Below are 20,157 nucleotides of genomic sequence, written 5' to 3'. Positions count from 1 at the left end.
TTGATGAAAGTGGCTGCACTAAACAATGGATTTTCAATGCAGATGAAACAGCCTTATATAGGAAGAAGATACCATCTAGGACTTTCATACATACAAGTTAATGCCTAGCTTCAAAGTTTCAAAGGACAGACTGACCCCTCTTGTTAGGGACTAATGCAGCTGATGACTTTAAGTTGAAGCCAGTGCTCATCTACCATTCTGGAAATCCTAGGATCCTTAAGAATTATGCTAAATCTTTTCTGTGATCTATAAATGGAACAACAAAGCCTGGATGACAGTACATATGTTTTTAGCATGGTTTGCTGTATATTTTAAGGCTACTGTTGAGACCTCTGGTCAGAAAAAGAGATTCCTTTTAAAATATTACTGCTCACCGACAGTACACCTAGATACCCAAGAGCTGTGATGGAGATGTACAAGGAAATTAATATTGTTTTCATGCCTGTTAATACAGCATCCATTCTGCCTCCCATGGATCAAGGAGAAATTTTGACTTTCAAGTCTTATTGTTTAACAAATACATTTTATAAGGCTATATGTGCAAATTTCATAGCAAATTGAAAGCCTTCTGGAAAGGATTCATCATTCTACATGCCATAAGAACATTCATTATTCATAGGAGGAGGTCAAAATATCAAAATTAAAAGGAGTTTAGAAGTTGATTCTAACCCTCACGGATGACTTTGAGGGGTTCAAGACGTCAGTGGAGGAAGTCATTACAAATGTGGTGGGAAATAACAAGAGAACTAAAATTAAGTGGAGCTGGATATGGTGGTTCATGCCTATAATCTCAGCACTTTGGGAGACCAAGGCAGAAGGATTGCTTGAGGCCAGGAGTTTGATACTAATTTGGGTAACATAGCAAAATGCTATCGCTTAAAAAAAAAAATTGTTTTAAATAAGCCAGCTGTGGTGGCCCATGCCTGTAGTCTTAGCAACTTGGGAAGCTGAGGCAAGAGGGTCACTTGAGCCCAAGAGTTGAAGGCTGTAGTGAGCTCTGATTGTGCCACTGCACTCCAGCCTAAGCAACAGAGCAAGACCCTGTCTTTAAAAAAAAAAATAGAGCCTGAAGATGTGACTGAATTGCTGCAATCCAATGGTAAAACGTTAATGGATAAGGAATTGCTTCTTATGGATGAGTAATGAAAGTGATTTCTTGAGATGGCATCTACTCTTGGTGAGGATGTAGTAAACATTGTTGAAATGACAATAAAGAACTTTGAATATTCCAGAAACTTAATTGATAAAGCAGTGGCAGGGTTTGAGAGGATTGACTCCAATTTTGAAAGAAGTTCTGCTGTGGGTAAAATGCTATCAAACGGCATTGCATGCTACAGAGAAGTCTTTCATAAAAGCAAGAGTCAATCAATATGGCAGATTTTATTGTTGTCTTATTTCAAGAAATTGCCATAGTCCCCAAACTTCAGCAACTATCACTCTGGTCAATTAGCACCCATCAACATGGAGGCAAGGCCCCCCACCAGCAAAAAGATTACAACTCACTGAAGGCTCAGGTGATCGTTAGCATTTTTTAGCGATATTTTAACAATTAAGGTATGTACATTGGGATTTTTTTTTAGATATAATGCTATTACATACTTTAATAAACTATAGTATGGTATTAACATAACTTTCATATGTACTAGGAAACCAAAAAATTTTTGTTGGTGATACTTACTTTATTATGGTGATTTGGAACCAAACCTACAATAGCTTTGAGGTATGCCCATAATTCACAGAGCACTGAGTAGAGTATTCAGGAGGGTTTTGTCTCAGTAGTGGGAATAATCAGTCCTAGACTGAGCACTGCTTCAGACCCTTCTAACAGTTCATAAAATCAAGACCCAAAAGGATCAAGCTTCAAGTAACTTAACTGCATCCTAGAACAAAGTGCAAGAATATTTATTTATAGGAATACAAAAATATCTAGCACCCAACAAGGTAAAAGTTCAGTGTCTGGCATCCAGTGATGATCAGATTTAAAATAAGCTGGAGAAAACAACTGATAATGAGATAATTAATAAAAATTAACCTAGAATTGACAGAAATGTTAAAATTAGCAGACAAGGACATCATCACAGTAGTTTTAATTGTATTTCATATGTTCAAAAAGCTAGAGGAAAAATTGAGACATAGAAGATATTTCAAAAGACCCAAACTTGTTTGTGGTGGCATGCACCTGTAGTTCCAGCTACTGGGGAGGCTGAGGTGTTAGGATCGCTTGAACCCAGGAGTCTGAGACCAGGCTGAGGCCAGATTCCTGTCTCAGAAAAAAAGATTCAATTTGAGTTTCTAGAGATAAAAACCACAACATCTAAGATAAAAAATACATTAGATGAAAATGAATGTAATACTTAGGAATTTTTTTAGAAGAGAAAAATTGCCCTGAATGAGATTAATGACAGATTGGTTATGGCAGAAGAAAAGATTAGGGAATTTGAACTATACCAGTAGAAAGTATCAAGACAGAGCCCCAAGAAATAAAGAATCCAAGATAATAGAGTGATCAGTCAGTCATGAAGACAGAGTAAGACATTTTAAAACTAAAAAAAAAAGTTTGCCTCCCAATAATCCTTTCTTAGAAAGCTATTGGATGAAGTGTTCCAGCAAACAAGACAGTTAAGAAAGAGGAAACAAGTAAGCCATGGAACCAATTCAACTGTGAGAGCTCCAGAGTGATAGCAAAGTACAACTGCTAGAAGGAAGCAAGAAAAAGAAAGGGAATTGATAGATTGTCTGATATACTCAAGCCAGTGGTTCTTAATCAGGGATGATTTTGCCTTTCCTTCCCCCCTGGACTTTTGACAGTGTTTAGAAATATTTTTGGTTTGCATTTGAGGGGTGGGGAGGTGCTATAGGCAACTAGTGAGTAGAGCCTACAGTACACAAGGCAGCCTCCCACACAAAGAAATACCAGGTCCCAAATGAAAGCAGTGTCACTGTTGAGAAACCCTAGAGTAAACATACTAGCAAATTGGTTAGGCCGTTAGAAAGTGGTTTAATTTGTTAAAAAAAAAATTATGCAAGTGAAAAAAATGAAGCTGTCAGTACATCTAAGAAAAACAAAAATTAGAAAGCAAATGTAGTATGTATTTAGCCTGGAGTAAATAATATTCATATGGTTTTAACATTATAAATAGTTACTGTTGATATAACCAAGAAAGTTATATTATGATATGATATTAAATAATATTAGGGTGTGTGTGTGTGTGTGTGTGAAGAGAAACAGTTTGGAAATGAGGATCAGTGTGGAAGAGCTGCATCTTTTCCATAATCAGTATTTAATTTCTAAATTGATAAATCAAGAAATAGTGATAAAAGCATATTATATCAAAATACGGAGGTAAATTCCAAAAAGAAAATGTTAAATGAACTCTAAGTGGTTACTTCTGCTTCTGAGACCGTGGGGGTTTGTGAAAGTTTAGAGTAGGAGATTAAATTTTTTTGTTATAAGCCTTTTGACTTTTTTAAGCAATGGGCATGTATTATTTTGATTGAAATTTTATTTGAAACAGAGGCAAACAATATATACGTGTGTGTTTGCATATGTGTGTATAAATATGTATGTATCCATCATCGAAGATAAAGGATATACCAAACGTTCTGAAACAGTTTCCTTGCATGGGAAAACATTTTTTAACATATATAGATTCTAATATAATTGAGCAGAATTTGATTTTGTATTCTAATCACACTGAGTTTATACCAAAATAGTCATTTCTGAACATTAGAAAGTAATTTTGATTGTTCTAATGATATTAACTTAATTATTTCAATGTTTTTGCCCTTTGTTGCAGTTGCAGGATGTGAGTTTGAGTTTATGGAATGTCTACAGCAAGATGGATCCTGTGTCTCTGGAGAATTTGCTTTCAGAAGTAAGAAACCAAACAGTATTTATCTTGTAAATATTACAGTGATATTTAATTTGAAGAAATGCATGGCTTATTTTAAGTTGCATTAGTCAAATAGAGCAGTTTCTTCCTTGGTTATTGTCTTGAATTCCTTGGGGGTAGCAGGGAACCTGGAGAAGTGACACTGTCTCTTCCACTCTGAGGAGGTGTCACGGGGGCAATTCCAAGGCCTCCTGTCTGGTCCCAGATTTAGGTTTACACCTAAAGACATTCTTTTTGCTGGTTTGGATTAGAAAAATAATGCAGAAGGTGTCTTTTTTGTACTCTATCTCTGGATTGAAAAATACAAATATGGAATTTGTCTTGAAGGAATCAAAGATTAGAGTATGGGTGGCAGACATTTTCTGTGAAGGTCTAGATAATGATATTATTTTAGGCTTTGTGTACCATACTGTCTCTGTGGCAACTATGATGGTAGCACACAAGCAGCTGTAGACAATGCTTAAACAAATGGGTGTGTCTGTGTTTCCAGGAAACTTTATTTACAAAAATATGGGCCCACTCATATCAGGGTAGGGGAAAGCAATTTGCAACCCACAGAGCTAAAGCTATTAGAGTAGATGCATTAGTTAAGCAGTTCAGTAGTGTCTCTTGGAGCCATGGATAAGTATGCATGGTCGTGGACTTGGAATTAGCCATTTCTCCAGGGAGCTCTGGTACACTTTAGTGAGGAATTATATTTAGCAAACATGATCTGGGCACTAGGTATGTTTCTTGCTTCTGTGGGGACACTGGTTCTAGGTCCTTTGAATGGTCACAGTGAGGAAGTAAAGTAAAAGGATAATAAGGAAAGGAAAAGATATAATTTCAAAAATTTCATTTCCTTGAAATAGCGGAAGGTTTGAATCCACATATTGAAAAGGGCCATTTTGGCTGGGCACAGTGGCTCAAGCCTATAATCCCAGCACTTTGGAATGCCGAGGTAAGGGGATTGCCTGAGCCCACGGTTCAAGAACAACCTGGGCAACTTGGCAAGACCTCATCTCTACAGTAAGTCAAAAAAGAAGAAAAAAAGAAAAGGGAAATTTTTCCAGAGAAAATTGTCCTGGAATGTTCAACACTGAGAAATATCCTAATAAAGCTGCTAGATTTCTCCTCATCCCCTGTCCCCCACCTCCCAAAAAATAATAATAAAATGCTTTGGCAAGCTGGGCTCGGTGGCTCAGCCTGTAATCCCGCGCCTTGGGAGGCTGAGGTGAGTGGATTGCCTGAGCTTGCGGGTTTGAGACCCGCCTGGGCAACTTGGCGAGACCTCATCTCGACAATAAATGTAAAAATTAATCGGGCGTGGTAGCGTGCGCCTGTAGTTCCAGCTACTTGGAAGCCTGAGGCGGAAGGATCACCAGAGCCCAGCAGGTCAAGGCTGTGGTGACCGGGAGCGGCCACTGCACTTCAGTCTAGGCGACAGAGTGAGACTCCAACTCAAAAAAAAAAAAAAAAAAGCTTTGGCAGCCAGGCACAAATGAAGGGAAAAATTCAGGCTGGCCTTGAATTTCTTCACAGTAGAAAAAAAACTGGAGCAATACACCTATATTAAAATCCTCAAGAAAAACATGTATTCCCAAAGTTTCATATTGTGGCTCAAGTATAAAGGCAACAGATGTTTTGAATATGCAGGTATGGGACTTATGGTGCTCAGGAGCTTCTGAAGAAACTTAACATTTCAGCCAACCAAGATATGACTGAAAAAGCTATAGCAGAGGAATTGGCGTAGGCATTAGGTCTTTTGATTATAGAACTAAAACGAAAGCATTTGAGAGAATTATGGTGGTACAACGTAAATGCTGTTAAGCTTGTTTGTATAAATGACATAACTAGCCAAAGTTGGTGGGAGAGGCAGGATAAAGAGGTAGTGTGAGGATATTGCTTCCTTCATCGTTAGTACCCAGCAGGTAGAATATCAAAAGATGTCATATAAAACCTGAAAAATTAAGTAATAAAGGTACAAATAAGTAACAGTATAAAATGAGCAGTAAAAGATAATAAAATTGGATGAGTAAGGAAGGAGAGAGGTAGGAAAAAGAAATACACTAATTTTATTATTGAGCATGGTCAGAGATTAATAAATACTAAGGAAATTGAACATTAAGGTTTTTACAGTTAGTTGAAAAGTAAGCACTAGAACTCAGGAAAATAATTTTTTAGAACAACTTGTTAAATTTTAAACTTTCTTTTAATTCTTGATATAAAGTGAAAATGGAAACTTAAATTGAAGAATATCCAGAAAGTAATGTTGTCAAAACACTGCATAACAATATTTGAAATACAGCTAAAGCAGTGCTTAGAAGAAATTTTTTTGTGCTGCCTCAGGTTTATTTGTACAAATAGTACAGGAGAGCCGGGCTGGGTGGCTCAGCCTGTAATCCCATGCCTTTGGGAGGCTGAGGTGAGTGGATTGCCTGAGCCCACGGGTTCGAGACCCACCTGGGCAGCGAGACCTCATCTCTACAATAAATCAAAAAATCAGCCAGGCATGGTAGCGTATGCCTGTAATTCCGGATACTTGGAAGGCTGAGGTGGAAGGATTGCCGGAGCCCAGCAGGTTGAGGCTGCGGTGGCTGGGAGCGGCCACTGCACTCCAGTATGGGAGACAGAGTGAGACTCCAACTCAAAAACAAAAAACAAAAAAAACAAAAAACAAATAGTACAGGAGAACACTAGCCCTGCACAGAAAGCAACCTGGGGGTCAATCCAGTCCTTCTGTCCTCACATTGGCAGACAGGGGCCGCTACTCTGGAGCTTTTGTGGGGGTCTTGGTACCTTTGGGAGCCTGAGCAGGAGCTGGAACTGAAGCTGGTGCTGCAGGTGAAGCTGCGACTGGGACCTCAGTAGAGCCAGTGGCCCTTGTTAATACGGGCACAAATACGCTTCCCAAGCTTGGGGTGGGCAATGTATGCAAGTTGTGGCTAGGACCCTTTGAGATCTTGGGCTTAACCTCCTTGGGCTTTATGAGGGCCTTGATAACCTCAGCATGTGCACTCATGGCACTGGTGTTGTTGGCTTGCATCTTCTTCAGGCCCTTCTTGATGTGCTTCTTGGCAAAGTGCATGTTCCTCAGGAACTTGGGGTCTACCCCCTTAAGAGACTTGTATCTTTGTGATTGTGGTTTCTTGATGCCATTTCTGTGCCGTTTTCAGGACTTGTTGTGTGTGGTGTGGTTTTTGGACTTGGCCATGTCTGCACTGTAATCTGTGGCTCCTGAAATGCCTGTGACCAGAAGAGCTGAAGAAATTTTTTTCTTATAGAGACAAGGGCTCACCAAGCTGCCCAGTCTGGTCTCGAACCTGCGGACTCACGCAGTTCTCTTGCCTCAGCCTCCCAAATTGCTGGGATTACAGGCTGAGCCACTGAGCCTGGCCAAGAGATTTTTAAATGAAAATAAAGTAAGCAGCCATGTGAAGTTAGGGGAAAAGAAGAATAAAGAAAGAATTCATTAAAAGGAAAGCAGAAATTAATAAAATAGAAAACATGAAAGTGGTAGAACTCAGAAATAAGCCTAGTGCTGGTACTTTGAAACTGAGAACAGTGAAGTAGATAAACCATTAGCTTACTTGTGGTCAGTTATATTATTTTTTCATAATGCTTTCCCTTCCTTTCATCTCTTGCTTTAGTTGAGAGTGGGTGGAGCACTCTTTCGTGTTGCACTGATGATAGCCTTGGTCATGTGGAATGTGAGTGACTTGACTTGTCTGACCAGAGGCCCTCAATGTGCTTGTGTGGTTTATCTAGCCCTCTTACACTCTTGCCATGAGAACTTTCCCACACAGCTGCTGCTTTAACCCTCGATCCTCAAATGAGATACATAGAACAGACTGAAACTGCCCAGCTGAGCTACAGCCAGCCTGTAGACTTGTGAACACTGTTGTTTGTTGTAAGACATTGGTATATGGGAGTTGTTTGTTACATAGTATTAATGTAACAAAACCTGACTAATGAACTAACAAGAAAAAAAAGGGAAAGCACAAATTTCAAAATAAGAAAATAGAGGGAAATGATGGGTACAAAGGAGAGACCCTGTCATAAGAAGTCATTGTATCATTTCAATGCAAATATATTTGGCTAAAGGGGATAATATTCTCTGAAAGCATTCTTTTTTTTAACATTTCATTTTTTATTAAGCACATTCCACAGTACAAAGCTGTCATGAATAATATCTGTATAATTTAATAGTTTCATTAGCTGTTCAGACACAAATTTATTTCAAACAGATAGTTGACAAACATTTATGAGTTAGAATTAGACTATCCCAGTGCTTTAAACATTAATATAGCAATAATTTACAGTTGCTCAATTATGGTTAGCAAAATAAAGTCCAGAGTTTTTCAATCAAAATAGATGCCAGAATAGATAGAAAATCTAAAATAACCAAATGAAAAAGGCAGAGAAATTACTAGGAACACATGATTTTGTAGGTAAATTCTACTAAAACCTTAAAATAAGATAAAATTCCAGAACTACTTAAAAGGAAAGTCCAGATCCTATCCCCAAAACATTTGAATTTAGTGAACTAAAACCAAAGAGCATGGAAAAAAGAACAACTTGCAAGCTTTTAATTAAATTAGCAATGATACCAAAACCCAACCAAAAAGAGAAAGAAGACTACAGACATTTATGAATGCTGATGCCTGTATTTTAAATAAAATATTGGCATATAGAACCGAGTATCATATTAAGACCATATTATAGCCGGGCAGTATGGCTCATGCCTGTAATCTCAGCACTTTGGGAGGCCGAGGGAGGAGGATCACTTGAGACCAGGAGTTGGCAATATAGTGAGACCCATCTCTAGAAAAAAAATTTTTTTAATCATTTGGGCATGGTGGCATGTTCCTGTAGTCAGTCCTAGCTATTCAGGTGACTGAAGCAGGAGAATTGTTTGAACCCAGGAATTCAAGGTTATAGTGAACTATGATTGTACCACTGAACTCCAGCCTGGGTAAGAGTGAGACCCTGTCTCAAAAAAAAAAAAAGAATTCTACAATGAAGTAGGGCATATTTAAGGAATTCAGTATTTAGTTAAATATCATGAAATCTATTAATATAATCATCATGGTAATTTTTCTTCTTGAAGCCATTTATGATGACTCCATATATGCTAAAAAGGCATTTTATAAAATTGAGTATCCATTCTGTTTAAACATTTCTTATTAAACAGAAATGTAGCCAAGTGCAATGGCTCAAGCTTGTAATCCCACCACTTTGGGAGGCCAAGGCAGGAGGATTGCCTAAGTCCAGGAGTTCAGGACCAGCTGGGGCAACTTGGTGAGACCTCGTCTCTACAGTAAATCAAAAAATTAGCTGGGCATGGTAGCACACGCCTGTAGTTTCTGCTACTTGGAAGACTGAGGCAGAGGGATCACCTCAGCCCAGCAGGTCGAGGCTGCAGTGGCTGTGAGCATGCCCCTGCCCTCCAGTCTGGGTGATAGAGTGAGATGCCAACTCAAAAAAAAAAAAAAAAGATGTGAATACTTAAAGTAAAAAGAAAGAAAGAAAAATATAAAGGAAAAATAAAACCGAGGCTGGGCATGGTGGCTCACACCTGTAATCCTAGTACTTTGGGAGACTGAAGTGAGAGAATTGCTTAAGTCCAGGAATTTGAGACCTCGCCTCTACAAAAAATTAAAAAATTAGCCAGGTGTGGTGGTTCACATCTGTAGTTCCAGCTACTTGGGAGGCTGAGGTGGAAGGACTGTCTGAACCCAGAAGGTCAAGGCTACAGTGAGCTGTGATCATACCACTGCACTCTAGCCTGGACAACAGAGTGAGACCCCAGCTCAAAAAAATAAAAGATTTTTTAAAAAGCCTAAAATTTTTGTTCTTTTAAAAAAATGGAATCATCATCATCATTGTATCATCATCATCACCATCCTATAGCTAACTTAATTACAGAAAAAAAGTAAAAATGCAAAAATATACAACATTGAGAATCTAAAAATGATGAAGAAAACTTAGCCAAAGATAAGTGAGATAGATAGTTGAAGAGTGTCTGCAAATGTCTGAGACCCATGCCCCACTTGCATGCAGTGGCCTGAACATGAGGACACTACAGGTCACACGTAGAGGTCAGATACAGCACTGTAGTTGTGAGAATATTGCAAGCGTCTCTGGAGTCAGTGGAGAGGTCCATGCAGGAGAGCATCTTTAATTGCACGTGGAAGAGCAGTGACATCATGCAGCTGAAGAAGCAACAGTGATGATCACCATGGGCTATAGATAAGGTCCTTTTCTGGTTTACTGACTTTCCATGAGCTTGGTATTCTTAGGTGATATCATGAAGAAGGGGAAGGAAGCCTCTCAATTTCTCATCTATCCTGAAGCATAAAAAGCTGAGAGCCAGTTTTATTTTCATTCTGAAATAGTAAAGTAAGTTGGTGACTCTGCCTGGAAATGTTCAGGATTGCTTCTTGGAGGAGCAACTGCTATAGTAGTAGTGGGAACATAAAAGGTAAGGGAATAATTCATCCTGGGAATGCTCAGGATTGCTTCCCAGAGGAGTCAAATGTGGTGATGAGGAATTTTTCCAGAAAGAGGACGAGGTAGAATGAGCATTTTAGGCACAGGGGGAAGAAGCCTGTCTGAAAGCCTCAGAATCATTCTCTGTTGAACACTGAGAGAAGCAGCTCCAAGGCGGCTGCTTTGCCCTCGCCCTGTCCTTAAGTCATCCCTTGCCTAACTTAGGGACGGTGCCATGAATATGACTTTGAGCCTCCCAAGAGCTGCCACTGCTGGATGCCAGCCTAGGGCTAGGAGTTCTGTCTGAAGTTCAGCGTCCTTGCCTCTGGCTAAGGGCCAAGACACACTAGCATGATTCTTGTGGTTTTAGAACTCTGCTGCTTATTCTCACCTTGATATCTTGAGTCTGTCTTCTGGATTTGGCGTTGAAGAGTCTGAATGATAAACTTTCCATTCAGCTGATCAGTTCCAACTATCTACACAGTTCCACAAATGTAGTGTTTGTGTTGGGGAAAAGTTGGAGAATAGTGTGTCTGGTGGAAAGCACACATGCTCTGTGTGTCTATCTAGATATATTTTTGCTTTTACTGCTTATTAATATTTTGCCCTCAGGCAGGTCACTTCACTGCTTAGTGCCTCAATCTCATCTGTAAAGTGGGCATAGAGAAGTACAGAAGGATGTTGGGAAGATTAAAAAGGACAATATATATAAAAGAATATTACACATATAGTGCTAGTTATTTTTTAGTATGAGAGTTTGTTGCATCGTCCATTGGAAAAGTGGAATATGCATAGAGTGAAAGCATTATTTAATGATTCATTCTACCTTATTCTGTAATTAGTACTGACATATCTACCTCCTTCAGGGAGGTTTCTTGGGAGCAAAGTTCCTATCTTCTTCTGTGTAACCCCCAAAGCATACTGGTTTTCACCTGGAATATAGCCAGAGAATGACTACCTCTCAGTTATGTAACTACTTCCTGTCATAGACCCAAGCCAAGATGAATGTCACCAGGCAGGCTGATAAAGTGGAAACCTACCTCCTGAGTATGTATCTAAATAGAATTAAAACACAAAGTGTATTCTGTACTGATCACTTTATTGCTTCCTTTTGTTTTTTGAAGTCTCACAAAGTGAAGCATTCTGGCAAAGCCAAAGGGATTGTATAGAGCCAAGCAGGCAAGGCAGAGACACACTCAGCATAACTTCCCTGAGGCTGGTGATGTGCATTATGGGTGTCTAAGAGAGATAGCAGATAGATGTCAGGATGTCAAGGGGAAGGCTCAGATGGCCTCACAGCCAACCATGGGTGGCCTACAGTAGAAGCAGAGAAATTGACAAATATTAAAGACATCTAATGTGCAAAGCCTGACAATAAGCACTTCATATGGGTTATTTCATTTAATTTCTAAAAGATCTCTGAAAGATAGTAGTCATCCCAATTATACATATACATATAAGGCATTTGAAGTTCAATGAGGTTAAGTTCCTTGCCCAAGGTCACACAGCCCATAAGAGGCAGAGTTTAGCACAGGTCTTTCTGAACTGAAACATACTTTCAGTATGTGGGTGGCAGCCAGCTTGACATGAGGATTGGATCTGGTACCAGAGGAGTCAGGCAGACATTGAATGTCTGTGGGTAGAGTGTTCATTGGGAGAGTGGGAAGAGTACTTCAAAGTTTAGAAGGACATGTGGGAGTAACCCAGTGCCAACGTTGGAAGACTGTCCTGTACCCAGGATCAAGGGTACTGACTGGACCTGACAGTAGGGGGTTGAGAACCCAAACCCAGAAGGACTGGGTTACTGGCCTGAGGCACAGAAGTGGTATAGCAAGGCAGTCTGGCCCAGGCAAGTGCAGGTTACTGGTTGTAACATGCATGTTCGTATATGTGGAATACATATGTAAATATAGGAGGAGAGAACATTTCCCAGAGTGTTAACAGTGTTTTTATTCTGTGAGTTTTCCAAAATGAACAAATAATACTGTGTATTTGCTTTTAAAAACTTATTATTAAAATAATGCAGACTCAGAAAATAGTATAAAACTGATGTACAACCTAATGAATTGTTATACAACAAAGCAGCAGAACCTTGCTAGCCACACCCAGAAGTAATTCGAGTGCTTTCAGCGAAACCCCTCACCTCCTTCTTCTTTCCCCAAATATTAACATTATCGTGAATTCTATGGTAATTATCTCCTTACTTTTCTTTGCAGTTTTATATCCAGATGTGCTTCCATAAACACATAGTTTAGCTTTGCTTGCCTGTGTGTATGTGTACATGGGTGTGTATGTTTTAAGTTTCTTTTAGTCTATAGGTTTCTTCTCTATTTCTTTGTCCGCCCCCCCACCCCTGCCCACTATCTCTTTGTTGAAGAAACCAGATCATTTGTCTTATAGTAGCCCTCAGTAGATTTTTGTGGATTGCATTCCCATGACGTAGTTTAACATTTTGATCTGTCTTCTGTATTTTTTTATTATTGGTCATGAATCTAGAGATTTATTCAGTTTTAGTATTGATTTTTTGAGGAAAGAGTACTTGCAGGAAGGTGTTATATTCTTATCAAGAAGTACATGATGTCTAATTGATTCTTTTTATGTTTTGTGAACAGAGATTTATGTGCAATCCTTAGATTCTTAATTTACCATTGCACAGTAGTGATATTCCAATTCTATAATTCCTTCTTTATGTATATTCTCTAAAGAGAAATATTCAACTTGCTATTTAGATAGCGGTAAAGCCCATGTAGGAAAAGTAGGATAAATGCTTGAACTTGCATTTATTCATCAGTATTCAAAATAAAGTTGACTCCTAATCATTCTCCAAAAGGAACCAATTAGTTTTTAAAAATACATATGTAATTTTGAACTCAGATTTAAATTATATTTGATGTGTTTATATTAATTGAAATCACCATATTTAGTGATACTCAAATTGTTCCATCTTTGGATAGTGAACTCCCTTCAAGTTAGTTCACCAGTTCTTATAACACAATACTAATAGTCTTTGCTAACTACTTTGTTAAAATATCCCAGGCTTATCTTGTACATTTCCTGTCCTGAGTTGGAATCAATCATTTTTCTAAAGAGTTCTGGTTTCTTTGAATGAAAAGTGGTATTTAGCCGGGCTCGGTGGCTCAGCCTGTAATCCCGTGCCTTTGGGAGGCTGAGGTGAGTGGATTGCCTGAGCCCGCGGGTTTGAGACCCACCTGGGCAGCGAGACCTCATCTCTACAATAAATCAAAAAATCAGCCGGGCGTGGTAGTGCACACTTATAATTCTGGCTACTTGGAAGGCTGAGGTGGAAGGATTGCTAGAGCCCAGCAGGACAAGGCTGCGGTGGCCGGGCGCGGCCACTGCACTCCAGTCTGGGCGACAGAGTGAGACTCCAACTCAAAAAAAAAAAAGAAAGAAAAGTGATATTTTAGCACCACAAGGTGAGTGCTAGGAATGAATGTTCATTGCTACTGATTTGGTCATTGTTTCTAGATCTCTTCAGTGGCTAAAGTTAGGAAATAGTCTCTCTATACACAGTGAGTGCTAGGAATGAATGTTCATTGCTACTGATTTGGTCATTGTTTCTAGATCTCTTCAGTGGCCAAAGTTAGGAAATAGTCTCTCTATACACATACCTTCTTAGTTTTATCCTACATTATGTCAAAAACATTCAGGAAATAAGATCAGCACTGTCACTTACATGATTACTGAAGTTTATACATGTGTCAGTTATATATTATATATAATATACATGTCTATATTTGTATACATTTATGCACACACATGTCTGTATATAGATATTGATAGATAGTCTAGGCAACAAGTAAAGAAGCCAGTAGTGATAATATTGTTACACTTTTCTCAGTAGAGGTCTATTGTGCTTTAGGCCTGCGTCCAGAAGTAGAATCAGTACGTGGCCAGCACAGAACCCACAGGTGTGATTACTTGTGTATCCTCAAGTGGGAGAGGAGTGGAGGAGAGAATAGATCTGGCCAGTGAGTTTTGGTACAACAAACAGAATGCCTGCTATGAGTGAGGCAATAGACTGACGTGTGTATCCTTACACAATGGGAGATGGACACTAAGGACGGCTATGCATTTTGAGTACAAATTATCAGCAACTTCAAAATAAGATACTTAAGGAGTATCTTAATCAAACAAGTCAGAACTGGGTTTTTGTTGTTGTTGTTTTTGTTGTTGTTGTTGTTAGCTGATGATACCTTCAAGAAAAGCCAGTTACAGAAAGCAAGATGTGGTGCTTGGGAACAGAATGAGCTCCAGGGGAGGTTGAAAGCAGCTAGGAGGGGGTAGGGAGTGGGAGCTGCATTCTGAAGCGAGCTAGGAAGGGCGCAGCATTCCTCAGTACTCTTGTGACCACTAGGAAGAGGGCATGAGGAAGGGGACGGTTCTGCGTCATCCCTGACTCCACTGGACTTTTAACTAAGATCAAGTAGTCCTTGGACAGTGCTGCACTGATGTGCTTCTTTGGCACTGGACATGGTACCATCCTTTAGGTGCCTCTTAAATATATAAATTCCTCCCCCAACAGGGTTGCTAAAGTAAGGCGCTGGAGGATCATTACTGTCTTTCTTTCTTTCTTTTAAACAGCTTTATTGAAGTATAATTTATATACCATAAAATTCACCCAGTTTAAGTGTATAATTCAGTGATTTTTAGTAAATTTTTAGAGTTGCGTAACCAACACCACAGTAGAATTTTAGAACATTTTTATCAACCCAGAAACTTCTCTTATGCCCACTTACTGTCAATCTCCAGTCCTATTCCTAACTCGAGGCAACCACTAATACAGATTTGCCTTTTCTGGATATTTCATATAAACAAACCATATGTCAGGTGGTCCTTTACATCTGGCTTCCTTCACTTAGCAGAATATTTTTGAATCCATCATATGGTGGCATGTATCAGTACTTTGCTGCTACCTTTTGAAACAACATGTAAATAGTCAGGTATTTTGAAGTCGGTTGTGGTTTTGTGATTTTAATTTTCTAAAGTACTTCCTATGTATGGCCACGTATTTTATCTCTTCCACTTTCTTCCTAGGATTTGGTGGCTTTTGAACATCAGTGGACTAGCTTCTTTGCTAATTTTGACACAGAAATTCCTTTCCTCCTGGAACTTTCAGAATCTCAAGCGGGTGAGGTATGTAAGGGAAAGACCCAAGAGAGAAAAAACATTGGTTAATTTATTTATTGTTTTGATTTTTTTATTACAAATTTTTTCAAAATACAATATTGTCCTAATTTGTTTTGTTTATCGTTAAACTGTGTTGTATTCCCCCATGCCAACCCCTGTATAAAAAGTTGTCTTTTTCCTGGGCCAGGTTCTTTACAAGAAGGATATTCACTTTTCAGTGTTATGGTGCCAGCACTTCTGTTGGACACTAGTTAATAAGCCTAGGAATAATTCTCCACGTGTGAGTGGCGCACCTTCATCAGTTGAACCTCCAGGTGGTGAATGCCAAGATGTCTTTCCAAGCAAACGATGGTAGTGAGCAGTTACCAGGTTCATGCTAAGACTCCTTGAGTATACTTGAATTATCATTGAGTACCAGGGCACAGAACAGTCTCAAAAACCGGTTACCAGGCAGAATCAGCAGAGCCCTCTTGAACTTGCCCTTGAGCCTCCCTGGACTTGCACTGTAGTCCTCAGCTCCTCCGTGCTCTCTGGGGCCCAGAGCAAGTCTTCCTCCCAATCATTCGATCTGTGTTGGCATGCCTTTTTTTTTTACATACCTCATAAACCCCAGAATACAATGCTACCACTTTTGTTTAAAATTATCTTTTAAAATATTTAAGTAACAAGGAAAAAACATGACCATTTGTCCATGTAGTTGCTTTCTCTGGTGCTCTTCTTTCCTTTATATAGACCCACACTTCCACTCGATCTCCTTCTCCCTGAAGGAAGTCCTTTAAAATTTTTGGTGGTGTGAATCTTCTCATGACGGATCCTTTCAGCTTTTGTATGTCTGGAAAAAAATATTATTTTGCCTTTATTTTTTAAAGGTGTTTTTTGCCATGAATTCTGGGTTGACAAGCCTCTCTGTTTCAGTACTGGAGAAATGTTGCTTCACCATCTTATCACTTATGTTGTTTCTGATGAGACGTCTTTCATCCTAGTCTCTGTACATAGTAGGTCTTTTTTTTTTTCCTTCTGGCAGCTTTTGATATTTTCTCTTTATTATTGGTTTTGAATAACTTGATTATGAAACGTCTTGCTGTTGTTTTCTTCAGATTTTTTCCACTTAGGTTTTCTTGAGCTTCCTAGGTCTGTGGATTTATAGTTTTTATTGAGTTTGGAAAGTTTGGGGGCACTGTTTCTTCAAATATTTCTTTATGTTCCCCACCTCTCTCCTTTTCTTCAAAGACTCCAGTTACGTCATCTACGTTAGACCACCTTGAAGGTGTCCCATGTCTCACTGATGCCTGTTTTTGTTTTTTGGATTATTTTTTCTTGTTATTACTATGGTTCTAAAAGTGAATAATATTCCAAAAGGATATCAGAATACTGATACTCAGAAACGTCACTCTCATTTTCTGCTCTCCTATTCTCATTCCCCTTTCTTTCTACCCCTTTTCTACCATTGACTCTATTAATTCTAGATAGTGCATCTCTTTAGTTTCCAGTTTATCTTTTCTGTTACATTTGCACAAATGAGCAGATACATATGTATTTTCTCATATCCAATTCTTTCTTACATTGAAGGGTAGCATACTGTCATTTCTACTTTGTTTTTTTCACTTAGCAATATATCCTGGAACTCTATCCAAGTCAGGTCATTGAGATATTTTTCATTCTTTGTTACAATTCATAGTACTCCATTTTGCAAATTTGCCTTAACTTATTCAGCTATTCTCTGATATATGCATATTTAGATTATTTTCAATATTTTACCATTGCAAACAGTGCCATAGTAAATAACTCTGTGCTTATGTATTTCATATTGCTGGAGGTATATATACCTAGTAATGGGATTGCTGGGTCAAAAGGTAAGTGCATATATGTAGTCTTGTTAGCTATTGCCAAATTCCCCTTCAGAAGGGTCGTACCAGTTTGCATTCCTACTGGCAATATATGAGAGTACCTCTGCTCCACAGTCTCGCCAATAGAATGCATTGTCATGCTTTTGAATTTTCAGTCTCATAGATGAGAGATAGTATCTTGGTGTTCTTTTAACTTGCATTTCTCTAATTATGAGTAAGTTTGAGCATTTTTTCATGTGTTTAAGGGCTATTTTGTATTTTGTGTTTTTCCCATTTTAGTATTGGTACAATATTATTAACTGACTTGTAGAGCATCGGTTTTTGGACCAGGCATGGTGGCTCATGTCTGTGTTTGAGACCAACCTGGGCAACATAACAAGGCCTCATTTCTATAAAAAAATGTTTTAAATTAGCCTGAGGTAGTGGTACATTCCTGTAGTTCCAGCTACTCAGGAGGCTGAAGCAGGAGGACTGCCTGAGCCCAGGAAGTTGAGGCTGTAGTGAGTCATGATTATACCACTGTACTTCAGCCTGGGCAACAAAGTGAGATCCTGACTCGGAAAAAAAGAGCATAAGTTTTAGAAGATTTTCTTGTCTCTTTGTTTTTAAGAACTTGTTATTTATTTGGGCCATTAACATTTTGTCTCCAGCATATATTTCCAAATATTTTTCCATGTTTATCAGTTGCTTTGTGTTGGAATTTTTTTGGCCTTGCAGACTTTTTAATGTAAATTGATCATCTTTTATTGCCTCTGGATTATGAGTCATTGTATAGGAAAAGGCTTTAATTAAATGTTAAAGAGTAATTAGCTCTTCTAATACCTGTATGGTTTAAATATTTACATTTAGATCCCTAATCTACGTAGAATTTTTTTGTGTGTATGGTGTGAGATATGAATCTAATTTTATCCTTTTTTCCCCCCTAATGATTACCTAGTTACAATCTCAGTTAGAGATTGTACTCAGTTCATGGGCTCTGTGACCTTGGACAAGTAAATTATCTGTGTGTCTCAGTCCGCTCATCTGTAGAGAGGGGATAAGGATAGAATGAACCTCATAGGTTATTAGTATTGCTTGAGATAATACATTTAAGTGCCTATCACAGTTCACATAGTAAGCCCACAATAAATTTTAATCTGTAAAGAATTTTTGTAGATCAGTAAGACAAACACCAAAACTCTAATTGGTAAATATTCAGAGAATGCAAATAAACAGTTAACTAACAAAAGGAAATCCAAATGGCCACTTGAACAAATCTAAAATATTCTACTTCATTAAAAAGCAAAGAACGTATGAGAAGACACCATTGAGGCCCCATGTTTCATTTGTGAACTTGGCAAATATATTGAAAACTTTTCATAGGCAGTGCTTATGAGAATACCCTGAGATGGGCACACTCATATATTATAAGTGGAAATGCACATGGATAGAACTTTCCTAAAGAACAATTTGGCAATATGGTTCTGACTTTTACCCTGTGATTTCATTTCCAGATCTGTCTTATGGAAATAATCAGAGCTGCATATAAAATTTATAGCATTTATTATATTATATATGTATGTACATATATATACACACATGTACGCATATGTAGTCATGATATAGAAGAGTTAGTAACAGTATAAATTTCTAAGAATCGAGGACTATTTAATTAATTTTGGTATAGTCATATTTTTCTATGGCTGTACCACTGAAACAAGATTAGAAGAAAATGTACCAAAATGTTAACGGTTCTTAGAGATTGTTGGTAATTTTTATTGTCTTATATATTCATTACATATTACTTCAATAATCAGAAAAAATAAAGTAGATGTTATTTAGAGATATTGAAGTTACATTTTGAAGTTTTGACTCCTTGGACACTAGCCCCTGCATGTTTAGCTTGGCTAGTGCTTACCTTGAACACTGTACATCCAAAACCTGAGAATTGCTTCCTTGGTTTCCCAGGAAACTTCTGTCAGTGTATTCAGATTTCTTGGATTTCTCTTTATTGCTTATTTTAAATTAACATGTTAAAATTAACATAGCCGGGCTCGGTTGCTCAGCTTGTAATCTCGCGCCTTTGGGAGGATGAGGTGAGTGGATTGCCTGAGCCCGCAGGTTTGAGACCTGCCTGGGCAGACGAGACCTCATCTCTACAATAAAATAAAAAAATCAGCCAGGTGTGGTAGCGTGCGCCTACTGTAATTCCGGCTACTCGGAAGGCTGAGGCAGAAGGATCGCTGGAGCCCGGCAGGTCAAGGCTGCGGTGGCTGGGAGCGGCCACTGCACTTCAGTCTGGGCAACAGAGTGAGACTCCAACTCAAAAAAAAAAAATGTAGAAAATGTCACTTGTGTCCCTTCACCCGGTGCCCGGTGGCGTTGCTCTTCAAACAACCCATCTAGCACTTGCCACTCACTGCCTGACCCCTTCATTTGTCGCCAGGCCTAGTGAAACTTCAGGGCACTGGAGGACGCTGGTGGGTGGACATCTACCCTGACACTGGCCGCCAGGCAAGGGGCTCTCTGCCGTCTGGATGTGGTGGGTGACCAACACTTGAAGAAAAGCTCCCCATTAGGTTTGCAAACCCAAGCTCGCTTCAGCCTGGCTTGGAGGAAGGCAGGGATTTGCTTCTGATCACCTGGCTGAGGCCTGGTAGGAAGCCGGTTTGGCCGGCCTAGTCCACAAAGGCCAGATGGTTCTTCACAGGCCGGATCCTCCAGGGTCTAGGGGGCCACTCCCTGTCCCTTTATTCCTGGCTCTCAGATTCATTTCCCCACCTCTGCTCTCACACACACACACACACACACGTAAT

The 20,157-nt window shown here is 39.0% G+C and overlaps 1 protein-coding gene across 3 annotated transcripts in view; it reads left to right on the top strand.

Moving 5' to 3' along the window:
• CUNH20orf194 (chromosome unknown C20orf194 homolog) overlaps positions 1–20,157 on the top strand; it is a 141,554-nt gene that overhangs the window by 40,867 nt on the left and 80,530 nt on the right. For all 3 annotated transcript variants that reach the window (XM_021712002.1, XM_008057408.2, XM_008057407.2), the window contains 2 exons: positions 3,798–3,875; positions 15,423–15,521. In XM_021712002.1, the coding sequence (XP_021567677.1) occupies positions 3,798–3,875; positions 15,423–15,521 (177 nt within the window). The remainder of the gene's footprint in view (positions 1–3,797; positions 3,876–15,422; positions 15,522–20,157) is intronic.

This window comes from Carlito syrichta, unplaced genomic scaffold (assembly GCF_000164805.1).
Source record: "Carlito syrichta isolate Samal-C Ts95f unplaced genomic scaffold, Tarsius_syrichta-2.0.1 Scaffold303007, whole genome shotgun sequence".
NCBI lineage: Eukaryota > Metazoa > Chordata > Mammalia > Primates > Tarsiidae > Carlito > Carlito syrichta.
The sequence above is the reverse complement of the archived record's forward strand: the minus strand, read 5'-3'. Positions and strand labels throughout refer to the sequence as shown.